This window comes from Mytilus edulis, chromosome 4 (genome assembly GCF_963676685.1).
Source record: "Mytilus edulis chromosome 4, xbMytEdul2.2, whole genome shotgun sequence".
NCBI lineage: Eukaryota > Metazoa > Mollusca > Bivalvia > Mytilida > Mytilidae > Mytilus > Mytilus edulis.
Genome location: NC_092347.1, coordinates 98394472 through 98413966, shown reverse-complemented (window position 1 = coordinate 98413966; position 19495 = coordinate 98394472). Strand labels below are relative to the sequence as shown.

At 32.5% G+C, this 19495-nt stretch overlaps 1 protein-coding gene across 9 annotated transcripts in view; it reads right to left on the bottom strand.

The window, feature by feature from the left end:
• Positions 1 to 19495, bottom strand: part of LOC139521227 (PDZ domain-containing protein 2-like) — a 56057-nt gene extending 36562 nt beyond the window's left edge. For 3 of the 9 annotated variants that reach the window (XM_071314668.1, XM_071314669.1, XM_071314671.1), the window contains exons 1-2: positions 13121 to 13316; positions 9675 to 10428 (exon numbers count right to left, since the gene is read on the bottom strand). In XM_071314668.1, coding sequence (XP_071170769.1) covers positions 9675 to 10420 — 746 coding nt within the window. In that variant the 5' untranslated portion in view covers positions 10421 to 10428; positions 13121 to 13316. Of the gene's footprint in view, positions 1 to 5749; positions 6036 to 9674; positions 10429 to 12820; positions 13059 to 13120; positions 13317 to 19403 lie in introns of those variants that run through there. The other 6 variants (XM_071314672.1, XM_071314674.1, XM_071314670.1 and 3 more) reach the window with 6 other exon arrangements.

The window sequence follows — 19495 nt, the reverse complement described above, 5'->3', positions numbered from 1 at the left end:
TCAGTGTGAGCCTAGGCTCCATGTTGAAGGCCCTGATTGCATAGCTTGTTGTTCAGTGTGAGCCTAGGCTCCATGTTGAAGGCCCTGATTGCATAGCTTGTTGTTCAGTGTGAGCCTAGGCTCAATGTTGAAGGCCCTGATTGCATAGCTTGTTTTTCAGTGTGAGTCTAGGCTCCATGTTGAAGGCCCTGATTGCATAGCTTGTTGTTCAGTGTGAGCCTAGGCTCCATGTTGAAGGCCATACATTTAAGAAATAAACTGTGATTGCATAGCTTGTTGTTCAGTGTGAGCATAGGCTTCTTGTTGAAGGCTATACTTTTAAGAAATCAACTGATTGCATAGCTTGTTGTTCAGTGTGAGCATAGGCTCCATGTTGAAGGCCATACTTTTAAAAAATCAACTGATTGCATAGCTTGTTGTTCAGTGTGAGCCTAGGCTCCATGTTGAAGGCCATACTTTGAAGAAATCAACTGATTGCATAGCTTGTTGTTCAGTGTGAGCCTAGGCTCCATGTTGAAGGCCATGCTTTTAAAAAATCAACTGATTGCATAGCTTGTTGTTCAGTGTGAGCCTAGGCTCCATGTTGAAGGCCATACTTTGAAGAAATCAACTGATTGCATAGCTTGTTGTTCAGTGTGAGCCTAGGCTCCATGTTGAAGGCCATACTTTTAAGAAATCAACTGATTGCATAGCTTGTTGTTCTGTGTGAGCCTAGGCTCCATGTTGAAGGCCATACTTTTAAAAAATCAACTGATTGCATAGCTTGTTGTTCAGTGTGAGCCTAGGCTCCATGTTGAAGGCCATACTTTGAAGAAATCAACTGATTGCATAGCTTGTTGTTCTGTGTGAGCCTAGGCTCCATGTTGAAGGCCATACTTTGAAGAAATCAACTGATTGCATAGCTTGTTGTTCTGTGTGAGCCTAGGCTCCATGTTGAAGGCCATACTTTGAAGAAATCAACTGATTGCATAGCTTGTTGTTCAGTGTGAGCCTAGGCTCCATGTTGAAGGCCATACTTTGAAGAAATCAACTGATTGCATAGCTTGTTGTTCAGTGTGAGCCTAGGCTCCATGTTGAAGGCCATACTTTTAAGAAATCAACTGATTGCATAGCTTGTTGTTCTGTGTGAGCCTAGGCTCCATGTTGAACGCCATACATTGACTTATAATGGTTTACTTTTAAAAATTGTTATTTGGATGGAGAGTCGTCTCATTGGCACTCAAACCACATCTTCCTATATCTACTTAACACAAATTCTTTATCAGATTTAGAAACTAAAAGAGCTACATAAAATAATTTAGATGGCATATATACTATCCAATCCATAAATATATAATTTTCCATGTTACAGAGGAGTCTTTGCCTCTCTGAAGCTACAAAACCCAGTTAACTCAAAAAGATGACTATATGCATGTCATGGTAACTTTGTGAATGTGCTGGCAGAGCATTAAAAAATTTGTTTATTACAAATATAAGTCTTTTGCAAACATTATGAACTGCTGTAAAATCTCCTAACATACATGGATTAGAAGATATTACAGAAATTAATTACAAAATTCAGCCTCTTTCCTTGTGAATTAAACTGGTATGATTCAAGTGGAGATAACCCATTCTTGATTTGCCAAACTTTTGAGAGTTGTCTGGGATTGAATTATATTAAAATTTCAAAATTTGAATATCATAAAATAAAATATTCCAGTGAACAAAATACACAATAAATTATGATAAAGAGATACATTTGTATTACTTATTGTAAGGTTCAACTTGGAGAAGTTGGTTTCTTATTACATCAACTTTTAATGTTACTAATCATTTTCTACATGTTTCTCACTAAAATTTGCTGCAACATCATTGATAATGTCTAATATGACAACACCTATTGTTGTAAGAGGCTAGAGGAGTGAAATTACAGGGTTCATGGGAAAATATCTGTTTTCGTCTTTATGGAAAAATTGCAGTCAATGTAATACAGTAAACTTTTAAAATGTGTTACAGTAAGTGTTCTGTTTTTTCTAAATTGAAATAGTGTTTTCCTGCAAGGACATCAATATTATTTATATCTTGTCAGTAAGCCAATCTTTTGTATAGAAAGGAGTAGGTCCAGTAAGACCCCTTTTTGGCCCCAAAATATAGCAGTTTTACAAAATTGTTAAAATGTAAACTTTTAGTTATTTATTGGATAGAAGAATGCTTCTGCTACATAAATATGGGCTGTTTTTTTGCACATATATCGGTGCAGTAGCCATTAAGTCATGCTAAATTACTGAAATCTTCACAATTCTAGCATTTTAGTTAAATATTAGATGGTTTCCGTGTAAAATGAAAGTGGCCGCATTCGTTTTTATCCTTAATATTGAAATGTAAGTTGTATTTAATGATAATACATAACATATATAAAGGTTGAGGATGAACACAGATGCGGCCATTTTCATTTTTGACAAAAACCATCTGAAAAGTGACATTTTTCGGCATATTTGGTAGATTTTTAATGTTTGGGCTTGAATCGGGTCGTTTTTAATGACTAAATCAGTTAAAATCTTTCACATAAACTAATTGAATCAAATGAAATAGACACTTAAGTGTTTAAAAAGTGGTCAAAATCTTTTGTCAGATGAACCTGAAATTTGAGGCCAAAATTGGTCCTTCCCAGACCTACTCCTTTTTAAAAGAGGGAACTCTAACTGAAAATATTTCTAAAAGGAAACTTCCATCAAACTATAACCATTTTTTTTCAAATTCAGTTTCAGGGAAAAAGAATTGGTGTCTTTCATAGCTATTTAATTTTCATCATCATGTCTTCATCATTTCCACAATGGATACCAAATATTGAGCAGGACCTACTTATTAGGCAGATCCTTGAAAGTTAGCCTTTCAGGGCACCTGATATCTCCGCTGGTCTTTGGTGGTGTTCATGTTGTTTAGTCTTTAGTTTTCTATGTTGTGTTTTGTACTTTTGTGTCCTGTTGCTTTTTTAGGGTTATTTTTTTTATTTACCCTGGCATTGTCAGTTTGAATATTTGTTTGCAATCTTTGGTCTCTTTATCTTTTCCAATCACCCTTTACTCATTTGAACAGAATTCAGTTGAAAATAAATGGGGAATGTGTCCATTGGACACAAAAGATGCCCCCACTTGAACTTGTATATCATATAAAGTTAAAAAGGAACATAACTGAAGAACCCTAAAAATGATGCTACCCAAATTTGTACTTGATCTGAACTTTTTGTTAATAAATATTGTGTATAAGTCTCTTAAAATTTGATTGAGGCTTACTTAAGTTAGAGAAAGGAAAAGAAAAATTCAGCAATTTTTCCATTTGTAAAAGGAATAACTCTATAACGGTTATAGTGACGCCACCAAATTTCAACCTTGATCTGTTTTGTGGTAAGAAGCATTGTGTACTAGTTTTATAACATTTGTAAAAGCAAACTAACGTAAGAGAACGGAAACCAACTTTTGGACATATGGAGGAAGGTACGGATGGACATACAGACAGACAAGGGTAAAACTAAATGCCCCCCTACGCTACAGTGGGGGCATATAAATGGCATAGCAAGCAGTTGCACTTATAAAGTTTGATACCATTATAATGTTTAACATGAGCAGACAGGTGTTATGAGACATATATCTGCCATAAGCACATCAACAATACATGAATAGGGTATCTGTTTGTACTACCACAAAAATACCATGGAAGTTTACTGTTCATGTTTATAATACTGTTTTTCTTCATCCCATACTCATTAGATTACATCATGCTAATAAACTTCTCAGCATCTACCTTTTAATATTGGTTAAAATGTGATTTATTTCACACTGGCTGTCTACAGATTTCTGAACAAATAAGTTCTATGTATTCTCTTAATTTGTCAGAGAAATTGGCAAGCATTTTCCATTATTTAGACAAACTCTACCTCCTTGGCAGGTGAAAGATGTTCAACCGATACTGTAAAACTGTAGGTATCTTTTCAAATAAATAGCACAACCTTCGTATCAGTTGATAAACTTTGAGATAAACTAGTTAGCAAAAATGAAATATTGGAGGAAAACAAATTAAACAAAATCTTCTATTTCATAGCTTGTAAGCCTTTAAATTCCTATAAAACTGAAGAATTGCAAAAAAACACAGAAGTGTTCTATTTTTTAGCAATAAATGTTTTCTGTAGATAGATAAGCCATAAAAAAAAAGTCTACCATTATACATTTAATGCTGATTTTGAGGTTGAACTAGAGGAGTTAACATTTCAGAAATTCATTTTTTGGGTTTAAAATAGAAAGTTTATGTATGACACATACAATCTATGGCATTAATAAACTAAAACCTGAATTCCTTCCTATCATCTGTCCAGTACACTACAGGTCTGATATATGGAACTATGTAAGTTCTTATAAAATATATCAAACAAGAATATAAATCTGGCCTTAAATATTATATCACTAACTAAAAATCTACCAATTTACCTTTGACAAGTTTTTAAAAAAAAAATTATGCAAGACTGCAAAACTTTGCAAGAGATCATATAATTCTCCTTTCCTCAATTTCAAGTTTAGTCAAAGAATATTCTATTGACTTTTTATATTCATATATGGGATCAAATATTTGATTAATCCCAGATCTTATATATACTTTGCAATTAAAAAAGATATGAAAGTAAGTGATCTTCAAATTTTAGTATAAGCTTTTATCTCTGTGGACATTGTGGACTACCATATACCTTCTTATTTGTCCTTGAAATACATTGTGGACTACCATATACCTTCTTATTTGTCCTTGAAATAATTAAAGAAGATACTGGATAAAAATCTAAGACTTTTATATTATTTTATGTAGTTTTAAAATCTTATGTTTAAATTCTCATCTTTATTTTTGTTTTATGTGGAATTACTTATAATCTGATATGAAAACCTTGTGACTTAACTGAGAAATTTAATATTCAAACATTTCCTGTTTGAAAATTGATGACCTGCTGGCATCCCTGGGAAAAACATTAGGAAAACATATTTCAAGATAGGTTACATGACTAGAACCTGCATCTAGAGGATCTCAAGTGGTTTTAGTGGTAACCAGTTGTCCTCATTCATCACAGATTACATGCATGGATAAAAACACATGCACAAAATTACTCCTATTTTATACTTCATTGATATTTCTGTAATATAAGAAATCTGGTAGCAATAAAAACAACCTCTGGCATTTTGTATCACTTCACTACAGAATGGTGTCATTGTAAGTTTATCAAATAAAATATTTTTATCAATTTTTCTATATAGGAATCATAAAAAATAAATCCCTCAACTACAGAACAGCAATAAAACATGTTTTTTTTTCTCTCTGAATATCTCATTAGTATCCACACTTTGAGTGGAAATTCCAGGATTTTTGAAAGGGAGATAATTGCAGCAAATGTACTTGATATATGAATAAATTTAATGTTATACATGTATACATGTTACTCTCGATCAAATAGAGGAATATAGACCCTGTATGACCCACCCAGTCTTAATCTAACACTTACTTGCCTCAAGTAACTCAAAAATAGAATTAAGACAAAAGCCAGATACATGTATCTTGAAATTCTGTCTCCTGTACGATGTAAAACATCCTGTATCTATTTCTCCTCATTTCTCACAAGTTTCTATACTTAAAATAGTTATCAAAGAAGGAAGATGTGGTTGACCTGTATTTAAGACAGCAACCCAACAGCACAAAAAAGAAATTAGCCTACTATGTGCACATTAACTGTGCTTACCTGTATTCTTCAGAGTCCTCATCTGAGAGAAATAATCCAATTTCAGGCAAATTTAATGTTCCTGACGATAATGTAGACATTTTGATATAATACTACAAGTAGTCACTTTAAACAACTCGTCTTATCCTAATTTGGAATTTACGTAGTTTGTTCAAAGTACTTCCTACGAAAATTTTCATAAAAACTACCTTCATGAATTGATCCTTTCAGGAAGTATAGTATTATATCTTTTAATTGTAAACTGCGTTTTTTTTTCTTCTTCAATCTCAAAAAATATTTTGGCAAATTGCTTTTAGATATCAGGATGAATTAAAAGATATAAACTGGGAAATTAGTTTGAAGATGGAACAAATAAACAGTTTCCTACTGGTTAAGTACTAATAATTGATTTTAAAGATGAGTCCCTATCAAAAATCTATCTTATTGCCAAGAGAAAAAAATGCTTGATATCTGTGTTTATCAAAATTGGAAATCCTCATCTTAAATGCCCTTTGAACTATGTAAGTCATTTTAATGATTATTATTGTAGTCCAGCAGAGACTTAGATTAGACAAAGAGGCCATAATATTATATTGCTTCTTGAAAGTATTATAATCAGTGAAGAAAGCTATGTTAATCTGTCAACATATATTTGTTTTACCTTACAGGAGGGGGGGGCATCGGGATCATGTGTTTTTAAGCTCGGGACGTTGTATTTTTTCCAATTTCGGGATGTCAGGATTTCAATTTCTTTAAATTTCTGGACCTCAGGAATTCATGTTTTTCAGGATGGGATTTCGGGATCAGGACCCCTTTCTTACAGAAGTTCCCCTGGAAATTTTGTTATAATTAATGCCATAATATCTGTTCCTGTAGGAGCAAAAATTTTACTGTTGACTCATAATTGTTCGTCTGATATAAATTTTCACCAATTCTAAATTACCACAAATTCCAAATTTCTTCAAGAATGTTACAATGTATGCAAACTTTGGTGAAACCACAAAATCAAGTATTCCCGAAATGCAATGTTTTCTCAATCTACGAAAATTGGTACCAACGGAAAATAAATGAATCCACAGTATACCCATTATTCCATTAGACAGAAATACTGTAATTTGTTCAAGTGGACATAATATTACAGAATATTTCTTCCACTTGAAACTTATATTTCATGAAATCAAGTCGGCTCTTACAATAACTTATCATTCAGCTAAAAGTATAATTGTGGGTTAAAAGTACACTGAATTATTAAACATATAATTGATCCTTCATTTGAATGACCTAGTAAATTAAATCTAATGATACATGTACTGGAAATTATTGTAATTATAAGTTCTGTATACCTTAATTTTGAAAATCAATATCCTTTCAGTTGAAATATTATGTGATATTATAGATTCAGTATTTCTGTTTTGTGAAGATACTGTTACCTGCAATTGACTAAATATAATGTAAAGCTATTTAACGTAAGGTTAACTAGTCTTATTTGAATACTGTCTTTTTTGCATAGTGAATTTTTATCTCGTTTGCTGCAGGCAGGTGTAACTGAAAATATGTTTACAATGTTTTAATGTAATAGATCTGGAAAACTACCAAGCAATGTTGTCATTCATTACAATACACCCTTCAAACATTTAAATTAAACTTGTTTTTAATACAGCTACATCCTAAATGAAATCTTGTGAATCTATTTACAACTGTATATTCAGAGCAAACATAACTATTTCAAACTCAATATATATATGTCAGACTTTTTCAAATCTAGCTTATAACTTTAGGTGTCTTATAAAAAATAAATCTTTTAGTGAAGTAATACTCACTGATCTTTGTTTTTCACTTATAAAAAGGCAAAAGAAAGAAACTACATTTCAAAGGTTACAAACCTTACAAGACAAAGAGAACCATATTTGAGGGTCTGATAAAGAGACGAATGGGCAAAAAGGGCAGAATAAAGGGGGGAAAAACAATATAAAAAAACAAGAAAATGATGGGAGTGTTGAAATAATACAGAACATAATAATGGAAAAAACATATAAAGATAAGTGAAAAATGGCTGAATAAATTAAAGAATACAACACTGAGGGACCCAATCAATTGGCAGATCCGGTCATTTTTAAAAGGGGGTTCCAACATGGGATAAAGGAGAGGTGCCATCCATATGTCCTGATTCAAAAGCATTATAATCTTCCAAAAAGGGGGTTCCAACCCACAGACCCCCTGCATCTGCCAATGCCATCCATACCTTCATGCTTTAAACAGGAATCATGGAAATGTTGTCACAGATAATTATATGTTTTCAAGTTAGACTGCAAAAATCGAGCAAATCAGTATGACACTATGATTAGATATAAGAAGATGTGGTATGAGTGCCAATGAGACAACTCTCCATCCAAATAACAATTTATAAAAGTAAACAATTATAGGTCAATGTACGGTCTTCAACACGGAGCCTTGGCTCACACTGAACAACAAGCTATAAAGGGCCCCAAAATTACTAGTGTAAAACCATTCAAATGGGAAAACCAACGGTCTAATCTATATAAAAAAAAAACAGAAACGAGAAACACCTATAAACCACTGTACATCAGATTCCTAACTTCATGACAGGTGCAAACATTTGCAGCGGGATTTAACGTTTTAATGGTACCAAACCTTCTCCCTTTTTCTGAAACAATAGTATAACATCACAACATATAAAAACACACAATAAAATATCAATTGGAACTCATCAATAAACATAAATTAAAACATTATATGATTATATCTCGAGGATTATATGTTTTTTCAATCCCTCAACAATATCTTACTAATCAATCAATCTGTTCAAACTCCATCTGTGAAATCCTCCTCATCATCAATACTTTCACTAATCATTAATTTTACTATAACACAAGTCTGATTCATTATAATGAATACCTTTAATCACTAGCAAGAATTTCCCTGGAGTATAATTTAATCTGACTTATAAGTCTACATTTTCCTGCATGTATTTCTCTCAGAAAATTAGAGATTAAAAAACTAAATGATTTTTTTTTATAAAGATGAGATTAATTAGAAAGGTATGCTCTCTTTGGGGTTTTGTACTAATCAAACTACTTTGGGAAACCACTTTGTTTTCTATCAATCAGCCAATAAGAGTCTAATAGTTTCAGCATGTGTGGGTATTTTAAGTATACAATGCAATGTTTCTGAGTGACTGTTTCCTGTTTCAACATAAGTGCTTCAAAACAGCTGTTATCACTTTTTACTTTAAATAATTAAATTCAGGAATAGCAAAATTTTTAATATATAAATGCAGTTAAATAAATTACTTCAACATGAACATTTCACAATTTCTGATACAATCACCCCCCTTTTTTTGTTGGAAATTTTGGTTGATTATTTAGGGAATCTCTGAAGCATAAATGGAGTAGGCCCCTCTTAGGCAGTCAGTTAGTCCACCCTTAGCAAAATTTCTGGATCTGCCACTGATGATTTGTTAAAATCAGTTGATTTTTTTATCATCAAAAAGAAAATGTACATTTTCTTTTTCTTTATCATGCATCAAAAATTACTGTTTATATTGTCATTTGGCTATATTTTTTAACCTTTATATTCTTCATAAAAATACCTCTATTAAAACCTTCTAGTATTGTATGTTATGTAATCAACTTTCCTCTAGATTCAGGATTTAACAACCAGCAAATCACAACAAAGGTACTTGACCATAGAAAAAAAATGATATATGGTTCATATATTTTTTTTTAATATTAGCCAATTGTTTTACATATAGTAGGTAGGTATCCTCTTCAGTATAGATTTCCTGTCATACTGATTATTTAACTGATAGCTATTGTACCAAGATAATATCTTTCTTGTCTATTCAACCTACATAAGATAAATATTTATAACTATGTGGAGGTGTGACCATTTCCTTGTAAGGAATACTATGTGTATTTATACATACCTAGCATTCCCAACTGTTTCTTTCTGAAGAGACTGACTATTCAATTCTAATATTTCATCATAGACATGAATTCTCCCATCTTTATGAACAATCCCACCTTCTTTAATATTGACTATCCGTAAAACTTCTACGATATCGGCATATCCATTCATAGAATCTATACCTCTATCACTGTATATCCTTTTCCGAGTCGGACTTTCCCCGTAAAAATAATTTTCTACTGAAAATAAATCGACAGCATCTATTGAGAGACCTAATTCTCCCCCTTTTTTCACATCCAGATCAATAACCAAAATTTTGTCCCTCCTTGGCGGTTTAATCGGAGGGGGAGATTTTTTTCCGACAGAGTTCTGCAGTGCTAATTTCAAAGTTGACACCATTGTGCATTGAGGAATTTCGTATTCATTGTCTATAAAATCAATATTATTAATTCCATGTATAGATGTAAATCCATTCGAATCCCTAGAAGATAGGGGATCATGATTTTGATATTTATTTTTTTTCGACGCTTTAGACGAGCCATGATGTTGTAAGCTTCCTTTCCTACATAATTTCTCCTTTTTTGTCCCTTTGGCAACAGATGTTGATGATGAAACACTGGGAAATCTAATTCTGTTCAAATATGCCTTTAAAGTTTCCATGTTTATATTTGTGGCCCATATGCTACTGGTAATGTATTGATCATGTTGACAGCTTGAGGGGGAATACTGGAAAGTCGTAGTATACTTCCCAAAACTGTCAATCATTCAAAACTCTGAAAAAGAGGAAGTTTTATAAGGTATATACTATTACAAGATTTCACTGATATAACTTTAGTCTAATTACAATTTACATGGATCACTGACATTTATACTGGATATTTTACATACATGTTCTCTCTTCGTTTACATAGATCATTTTCAGTTGTGATAATCATGATAATAATAACAATTATTTCCTAGTATTAATTTTCTAGATACTTATTTTGACTATTTAATGAAGTTGTATCAAGTTATATTTTCTTAGATATGCTCATTTAAGTCCATTGGAATACTAATTATATTATCTAAACAACAAGAAAATGTATCCATAGGACACCATGCCATGTTAAAACTATCAACTTTCTATGTTAAGTGATCTGTGAAATTTAGGTCTTAACCCTAATTTGGTATCTATTTTAAAACATTCACATCATTAGGCCAAATAAAATTTAGTTATGTTTCCTGCCTCTGAAACCAGTAGCCTTAGTTTTCATGAAAGACCTACCCTAACATATTTTATGGAAATTTTTGGTTAAGAACACACTGAACAGTTAAAATAGAGAAAATAAGATATTTTTTCTAAATAAAACTTTACTACTGCTGTAATCACCAGCCAGTTAACACTGAGGTTGTAATTTCGAACCCCACTCGTGTAGGTGCTTTCAACTCCAATTTAGTTGTCTAGGATTGTCAGCTTTCCTATCGAAGGTCATGGTTCTCTGGGCACTCAGGCTTCTTCCACCAATAAAAACTTGCTGCTCAAAAGCAGTGCTTAAAAGTGGTGTTAAAACACCAACAATCAATCTAAATAAAACTATTTCGCATACATGCCTATATAAAATCATTTTTTATCAAAATGTTAGTGAAAAAAACATGCATAATTGCATTGGGCCTTAATATATTTGATTTTTACATACTTAATAATAATAAATTTGATGAAACTGTCTATTGTATTCTTTAGGTGTTTTAAATGTAACAAAATGTCAAGTACAAGTTGTCAGATTTTCATACATGTAATTAATTAATCCACCTTTTGGACAGTGACAAAAACAGTTGACCATTATGTGTCAAATGAATATCTAATAGATAATATTTATGATGGAAACTCCAGCATTCCAACACTGAAGTTATGGTTGACATTTTATAGTTATTTTGATAACTTTAGGCAATTCTTTTACATTATTTACTGGTTAAATAAATATCTTAGTTTTGTATTGGAAGATTGTGGAGATTTGAGGCTGGAGTGTAACTTTATACAGTCTGGATCAGGAGTACAGATTAACACCATGACCTCTGTTTCCTCTATAAACAAAACTACAAAACAGCAAATAATCATTTTTCAATTTGTATGTGAATAATTTCACATTGCCTGCGGCAAGAGGTTCTGAAATTCATATCATTATAAATAAGAAGATATGGTAGGATTGCCAATGGGACAAATCTCCATCAGAGGCATAATGACATAGAAGTTAGCAGTTGTATGTCACTGTACCATCTTCAACAATGAGCAAAACCCAAAACTAATATTTATATTTTTCAAATATCAAACTAAATTAATAATACTACTATAAAGTCCAACTCAACTTCCCAATCTTAAAAATATTTGCCCAAATGAAAACAGAACAGGAGCATTTTAGTTTTGCGATGAAAAACAGGTGGTACCATCGATGTTGTTAAATCCAAAGTCCAACCAAACTTAACACCTCTCAGTCTACACGGATAATTCTGACATATTAAAAGTATCTTGTTTGAAAAAAAAAATGGCATGAAAAAAAATATTAAGAGAGTACTTAAGAATTGTTATTAGTGTCAGTCTGGGTCAAAAAGAAATTTTATTAGAACAAAGAGGATATTGCATTTGTAAAAATGGTTTTTAAAAGTTTGTGTATTAAAATCAAGATAAAATGAGTTATTTTCTGTCATAAAAATAACTTTTAAAGAAAATTTGGATGTCTGTTTATAATAAGGAAGCTATAAATGTCTGAGGTTGCTATCCAACATCCTGTATTTACAATGTACATATAGTATATAGACAAATAGTATAACAATGCATGTATACATGCAATTAATTATTTATTATATAAACCTTGTCAAATGTAGTAAATAATTTAAAGTATGTTGGTTCAGACGGTATATTTTCCCGATATGTTTAAAATTCCTACCATTTTCAGAGGTCTTTTAGTAATAAATAAAATCTGACATTTTAGATTCTATGAATTTATATTTTATAGGACTCAGTTAATGTAAAAAATAAATTTTAAATGTTGATTTTTTTTAAATATTGTTCACGAATTAGATAGTGTTTTTCATTTATTTGTAAATTAATAGCAAAATAGAAGCTGCAATGCAAAGCAACATTGAATACAATTTTGTTTGAATTTTAAATATAATTTCAAAATGTCATACCTTTTTAGCTTCACAATGTATTATATTTCCTGTTAATTCTAGGCTACTTATTACTGCCACACTCCTATGTCCTTCACGTCCCACCGTTTTGGCTCATTATGTGTATTGGGCTTTGATGCAACCTTTTGATCCACTTAGCAGCGTTACAGTTGATTGCCACGAGAGAATTTTACGACTAGATACCTATTGATTAATTCACTAAATGTTTAATACTTTTATCAGTTTATTAGTTGTTAACAAGTGTCTTAAGCCCTCAGGTACGAGATGAAAGTCGATAAAACATTTAAATAAACCATTTACCTTAAATTTAAGTATTTGATTCCTTCGAACCTTCTGATCTTTCGTTCAAATATTTTCCATAGTGTGTTTACCCTCTTGTTCTTTTCAATGCTTCCCGTTCATGTTGCCCTTTTTTACCAGCAGCTCTTTCGACCCTGTTGAAAAATAATCTCAAACGAAAATCGAGTTTACCGTTATAGTGTTCATTTTGCAAAGTGGAACATTATTTTATGTCTTTGTTTATATTCATAAGTTAATTCATTCTTGTAAAGTAGAGATTTCAATTTAAGATAAAAATTGAAATAAATGTGGATACCATATGCTGAAGGGCAAGTGATTCTACTCAATCTTAAAAGTCGGATTATTAATTACCGGAGGTTTTTGTTGGTGGTTTTTTTTTTGGGGGGGGGGGGGGGGGATGTCCTGCATTTTTTTTAGGTTGTCTTGTCCTGACTTTATTTTTTCACACAATTTAGTCCTGCATTTTTATTACGTTTGGTTATCCCGCCTTTTTTTTTGTTAAAATGTTCATTCTGGTTTTTTTTTCTCAAAACTCCTGTCCTGCCTTTTTTGTCAACTTTCATCCTAGATATCCTGTTTTCCCCCTGTTGAATGTCGACTCAGACTGAATTTTAAAAGGTGCACCTGACTTTTTTCTTACGATTAGATCACTAGATATGTTTACCCTTGATTATATTGTGTATGTTAAGGTATATATTAATATAAAATAATATTGCTGCCTTATATTAAGGTATATATGAAAACAAATTTCTGAGACAAGTGCCCAGGGGCGGATCCAGCCATTTTAAAAAGGGGAGGTTCCCAACCCAGAGTAAAGGGGGGGGGGGGGGGGGGGGGGGGGGGGGGGGGGTTCCAGCTATATACTCCCATTCAAATGCATTGATCGGCCAAAAAAAAGTGGGGGTTCCAACCCCGGAACCCCCCCTCTGGATCCGCGCATGAGTGCCTGTGTGTGTAAACCTTGCAATCATTCCATGCAACAAATATCAGAACTATAAGGCAGCAACCATTTGATTTTCGGGGGGGGGGGGGGCTATGTTTTTTTTTGGAAAAAAAAAAGTTTGTTTCCAGTTTTTGGAGAAAAAAATAATTTGTTTTTGATTCTGAGAAAAAAAATTGTTTGTTTCACCCTCAGCTGCCACTATATGTAATGCTAAAATTGAAGGAAAAAAATTGTTTTCAACTTGTCGCGAAAAATATAGATTGTTTTTGCTGCAGGCGAAAAAAAAAATTTGTCCAGAAAAAAAAAACCATACCCCCCAGAAAATCAAATGGTTGCTGCCTAAATCACAAAAAGCTAACATTGAAAAATATCCTATAAAAATTAGGTCAAGGTCAGATGAAACCTGCCAGACTGATATGTTCACCTTACAATCATTTCTTACACCAAATAGAGTTTACCTATTGCTTAAAGTAATTGAAAATCAGAACAAAACATTAATACTATAAAAATGAGGTCAAGGTCAGATGATCACTGCCTAAAAGACATGTACACCTTACAATCATTCCATACACCATATATAGTTGACCTATTGCTTCTAGAACATGAAAATCATAACAAAACACAAAAACTTAACATTGACCAATGAACCATAAAAATGGGGTCAATGTCAAATGAAACCTGCCAGACTGATATGTTATCAATCATTCCATACACCACATATAGTTGATTTATCGAACTATTCATGTAACTTTAACCTTTATCACTGACCTTAGAAATCAGATCGAGGTTGGGTGAACTCTGCCTGACAGACAGAATTCCTAATCCAAATATAGTTATCCTATTACTCATAATAAGGAAGAAATTCACATGACCCAAACTAGTTTTTCAGTATACAAGGTATGAAGCATCCAGATCTTCTACCTTCTGAAATATAAAACTTCATAACAAGGTATCTGTATACAAGGTATGAAGCATCCAGGTCTTCTACCTTCTGAAATATAAAACTTCATAACAAGGTATCTGTATACAAGGTATGAAGCATCCAGGTCTTCTACCTTCTGAAATATAAAACTTCATAACAAGGTATCTGTATACAAGGTATGAAGCATCCAGATCTTCTACCTTCTGAAATATAAAACTTCATAACAAGGTATCTGTATACAAGGTATGAAGCATCCAGGTCTTCTACCTTCTGAAATATAAAACTTCATAACAAGGTATCTGTATACAAGGTATGAAGCATCCAGATCTTCTACCTTCTGAAATATAAAACTTCATAACAAGGTATCTGTATACAAGGTAGGAAGCATCCAGGTCTTTTACCTTCTGAAATATAAAACTTCATAACAAGGTATCTATACAAGGTATGAAGCATCCAGGTCTTTTACCTTCTGAAATATAAAACTTCATAACAAGGTATCTGTATACAAGGTATGAAGCATCCAGGTCTTTTACCTTCTGAAATATAAAACTTCATAACAAGGTATCTGTATACAAGGTATGAAGCATCCAGGTGTTTTACCTTCTGAAATATAAAACTTCATAACAAGGTATCTGTATACAAGGTATGAAGCATCCAGGTCTTTTACCTTCTGAAATATAAAACTTCATAACAAGGTATCTGTATACAAGATATGAAGCATCCAGGTCTTTTACCTTCTGAAATATAAAACTTCATAACAAGGTATCTGTATACAAGGTATGAAGCATCCAGGTCTATACAAGGTATGAAGCATCCAGGTGTTTTACCTTCTGAAATATAAAACTTCATAACAAGGTATCTGTATACAAGGTATGAAGCATCCAGGTGTTTTACCTTCTGAAATATAAAACTTCATAACAAGGTATCTGTATACAAGGTATGAAGCATCCAGGTGTTTTACCTTCTGAAATATAAAACTTCATAACAAGGTATCTGTATACAAGGTATGAAGCATCCAGGTCTTTTACCTTCTGAAATATAAAACTTCATAACAAGGTATTTGTATACAAGATATGAAGCATCCAGGTCTTTTACCTTCTGAAATATAAAACTTCATAACAAGGTATCTGTATACAAGGTATGAAGCATCCAGGTCTTTTACCTTCTGAAATATAAAACTTCATAACAAGGTATCTGTATACAAGGTATGAAGCATCCAGGTCTTTTACCTTCTGAAATATAAAACTTCATAACAAGGTATCTGTATACAAGGTATGAAGCATCCAGGTCTTTTACCTTCTGAAATATAAAACTTCATAACAAGGTATCTGTATACAAGGTATGAAGCATCCAGGTCTTTTACCTTCTGAAATATAAAACTTCATAACAAGGTATCTGTATACAAGGTATGAAGCATCCAGGTCTTTTACCTTCTGAAATATAAACTTCATAACAAGGTATCTGTATACAAGGTATGAAGCATCCAGGTCTTTTACCTTCTGAAATATAAACTTCATAACAAGGTATCTGTATACAAGGTATGAAGCATCCAGGTCTTTTACCTTCTGAAATATAAACTTCATAACAAGGTATCTGTATACAAGGTATGAAGCATCCAGGTCTTTTACCTTCTGAAATATAAAACTTCATAACAAGGTATCTGTATACAAGGTATGAAGCATCCAGGTCTTTTACCTTCTGAAATATAAAACTTCATAACAAGGTATCTGTATACAAGGTATGAAGCATCCAGGTCTTTTACCTTCTGAAATATAAAACTTCATAACAAGGTATCTGTATACAAGGTATGAAGCATCCAGATCTTCTACCTTCTGAAATATAAAACTTCATAACAAGGTATCTGTATACAAGGTATGAAGCATCCAGATCTTCTACCTCCTGAAATATAAACTTCATAACAAGGTATCTGTATACAAGGTATGAAGCATCCAGGTGTTTTACCTTCTGAAATATAAAACTTCATAACAAGGTATCTGTATACAAGGTATGAAGCATCCAGATCTTCTACCTTCTGAAATATAAAACTTCATAACAAGGTATCTGTATACAAGGTATGAAGCATCCAGATCTTCTACCTTCTGAAATATAAAACTTCATAACAAGGTATCTGTATACAAGGTATGAAGCATCCTGATCTTCTACCTCCTGAAATATAAACTTCATAACAAGGTATCTGTATACAAGGTATGAAGCATCCAGGTCTTTTACCTTCTGAAATATAAACTTCATAACAAGGTATCTGTATACAAGGTATGAAGCATCCAGGTGTTTTACCTTCTGAAATATAAAACTTCATAACAAGGTATCTGTATACAAGGTATGAAGCATCCAGGTCTTTTACCTTCTGAAATTTAAAGCTTCATACAAGCCGGTGCCTCTGAGACAAAAATGAGGTATGGTCAGATGAACTCTGCCAAAAAGACATAAACATCTTAAAATCATTACACACATTAAGTTTAGTTGCCATATTGATTAGTTTCTAATACTAGTATATAGGCTTTGGCCTTGATCACTGATCAATGGAATGAGTTAAGCGTCTAATGAACCCTGTCTGACAGACATGTAGACCTTGCAAGGATCTCACATACTAAATATTGTTATTCTATCAATAGTACTTATAACGAGTGAAAAATTTATGCAAAAAAAAACATATATTTAAAGCTATTAACAACTACACGTTGCACTGTCTTTTTCTTTCTTAACATACAAGACAAAAACTATAGTCTGACCCACAGGTACTTGTCTCAGAATTTTTTTCCCTATATACCTCTTAAATATAACATTAATATTATAATGTTATAATAAGGTATATAGGACAAAATATTCTGAGACAAGTGCCTGTGGTTCGACCTGTATATGCTATATTTACCAATCCTTCCATGGTGGTTGGTGGACCTGGACAAACACCATATTAACTATATAGTAAACATCTTTTGGTCTTAACCTATGATTTCAGACTTTACAGTCAACTGACACAAAGAGATGCCATTATCTTACCTGGCTCTTAGCCTGATTCCAATATACATTTTTCAAGTTAACATTTCTTGAACTCAACCTTTTGAAATCTAATGATGAAAACCACATCTCCAGATTTGATATCAGACTCTTACTGAACAATGCAAAAAAGGAAGAACCAATTTATCCTGTTTTGCTTCACTTACAAGGTATTAATCTAAAAGGTATCAAATCATAATACATTGTTGTTGTTTTTGATTGCAATTTTACACTTTTTTTATCCAAATTACCATCAAAAGACATCGCTTACCAAATTTAACTAATTTGCATTTGCAAGACAATACATTAATAAGCTTTACTTACAACATAATTTTTACAGGAGTCGATAATTGGATGGTCTGTTGAGAATTAAGCAATAATATATTAATATAACTAAAGAACACACTTATGACTGTTATAATATGAATTTAAGTAAAGATTGAAGTACTTTTTAACAAGAGTGCACATGCTGAAATGTCTCGCCTTCTTTACTAATCATTGATATTATGTTGACCTAAATATAAAGCTTTATTACACTGTCACATAAACTCAACATTAACCAAGAAAACGAAACATTGATCAATGAACCATGAAAATGAAGTCAAGGTCAGATGAACCATGCCAGGCAGACATGTACAGCTAACAATTCTTCAATACAACAAATATAGTTGACTTATTGCTTATAAATTAAGAAAAACAGACCAAAACACAAACACTTAACACTTAGCAATGGACCGTGAAAATGCGGTCAAGGTCAAATAAAACCTGCATAACAGACATATAGATCATAAAATATTTCCATACACCAAATATAGTTGACCTAATGCATAAAGTATTAGAAAAATAGACCAAAACTCAAAAACTTAACTTTGACCACTGAACCATGAAAATGAGGTCAAGGTCAGATGACACCTGTCAACTAGACATGCACACCTTACAATCATTCCATACACCAAATATAGTAGACCTATTGCATATAGTATAAGAAAAACAGACCAAAACACAAAAACTTAACTATAACCACTGAACCATGAAAATGAGGTCAAGGTCAGATGACACCTGCCAGTTAGACATGTACACATTGCAGTCCTTCCATACACCGAATATACTAGACCTATTGCTTATAGTATCTGAGATATGGACTTGACCACCAAAACTTAACCTTGTTCACTGATCCATGAAATGAGGTCGAGGTCAAGTGAAAACTGTCTGACGGGTATGAGGACCTTGCAAGGTACGCACATACCAAATATATTTATAGCCGCCACCGGATCACTATCCCTATGTCGAGCTTTCTGCAACAAAAGTTGCAGGCTCGACCAAACTGGTTCTGTTCTGTAATATATCCTGGGAGAATAGATAATTCCTTTTTGTCGTGGAAATAATAGATCACAGTGTCTTACCATCAAATACTGATTAAACTCATAACATCCATTTAAAATACTAGAACACAGAATACCACATGGATATTTCTTACCACATTTTATTTTAATAC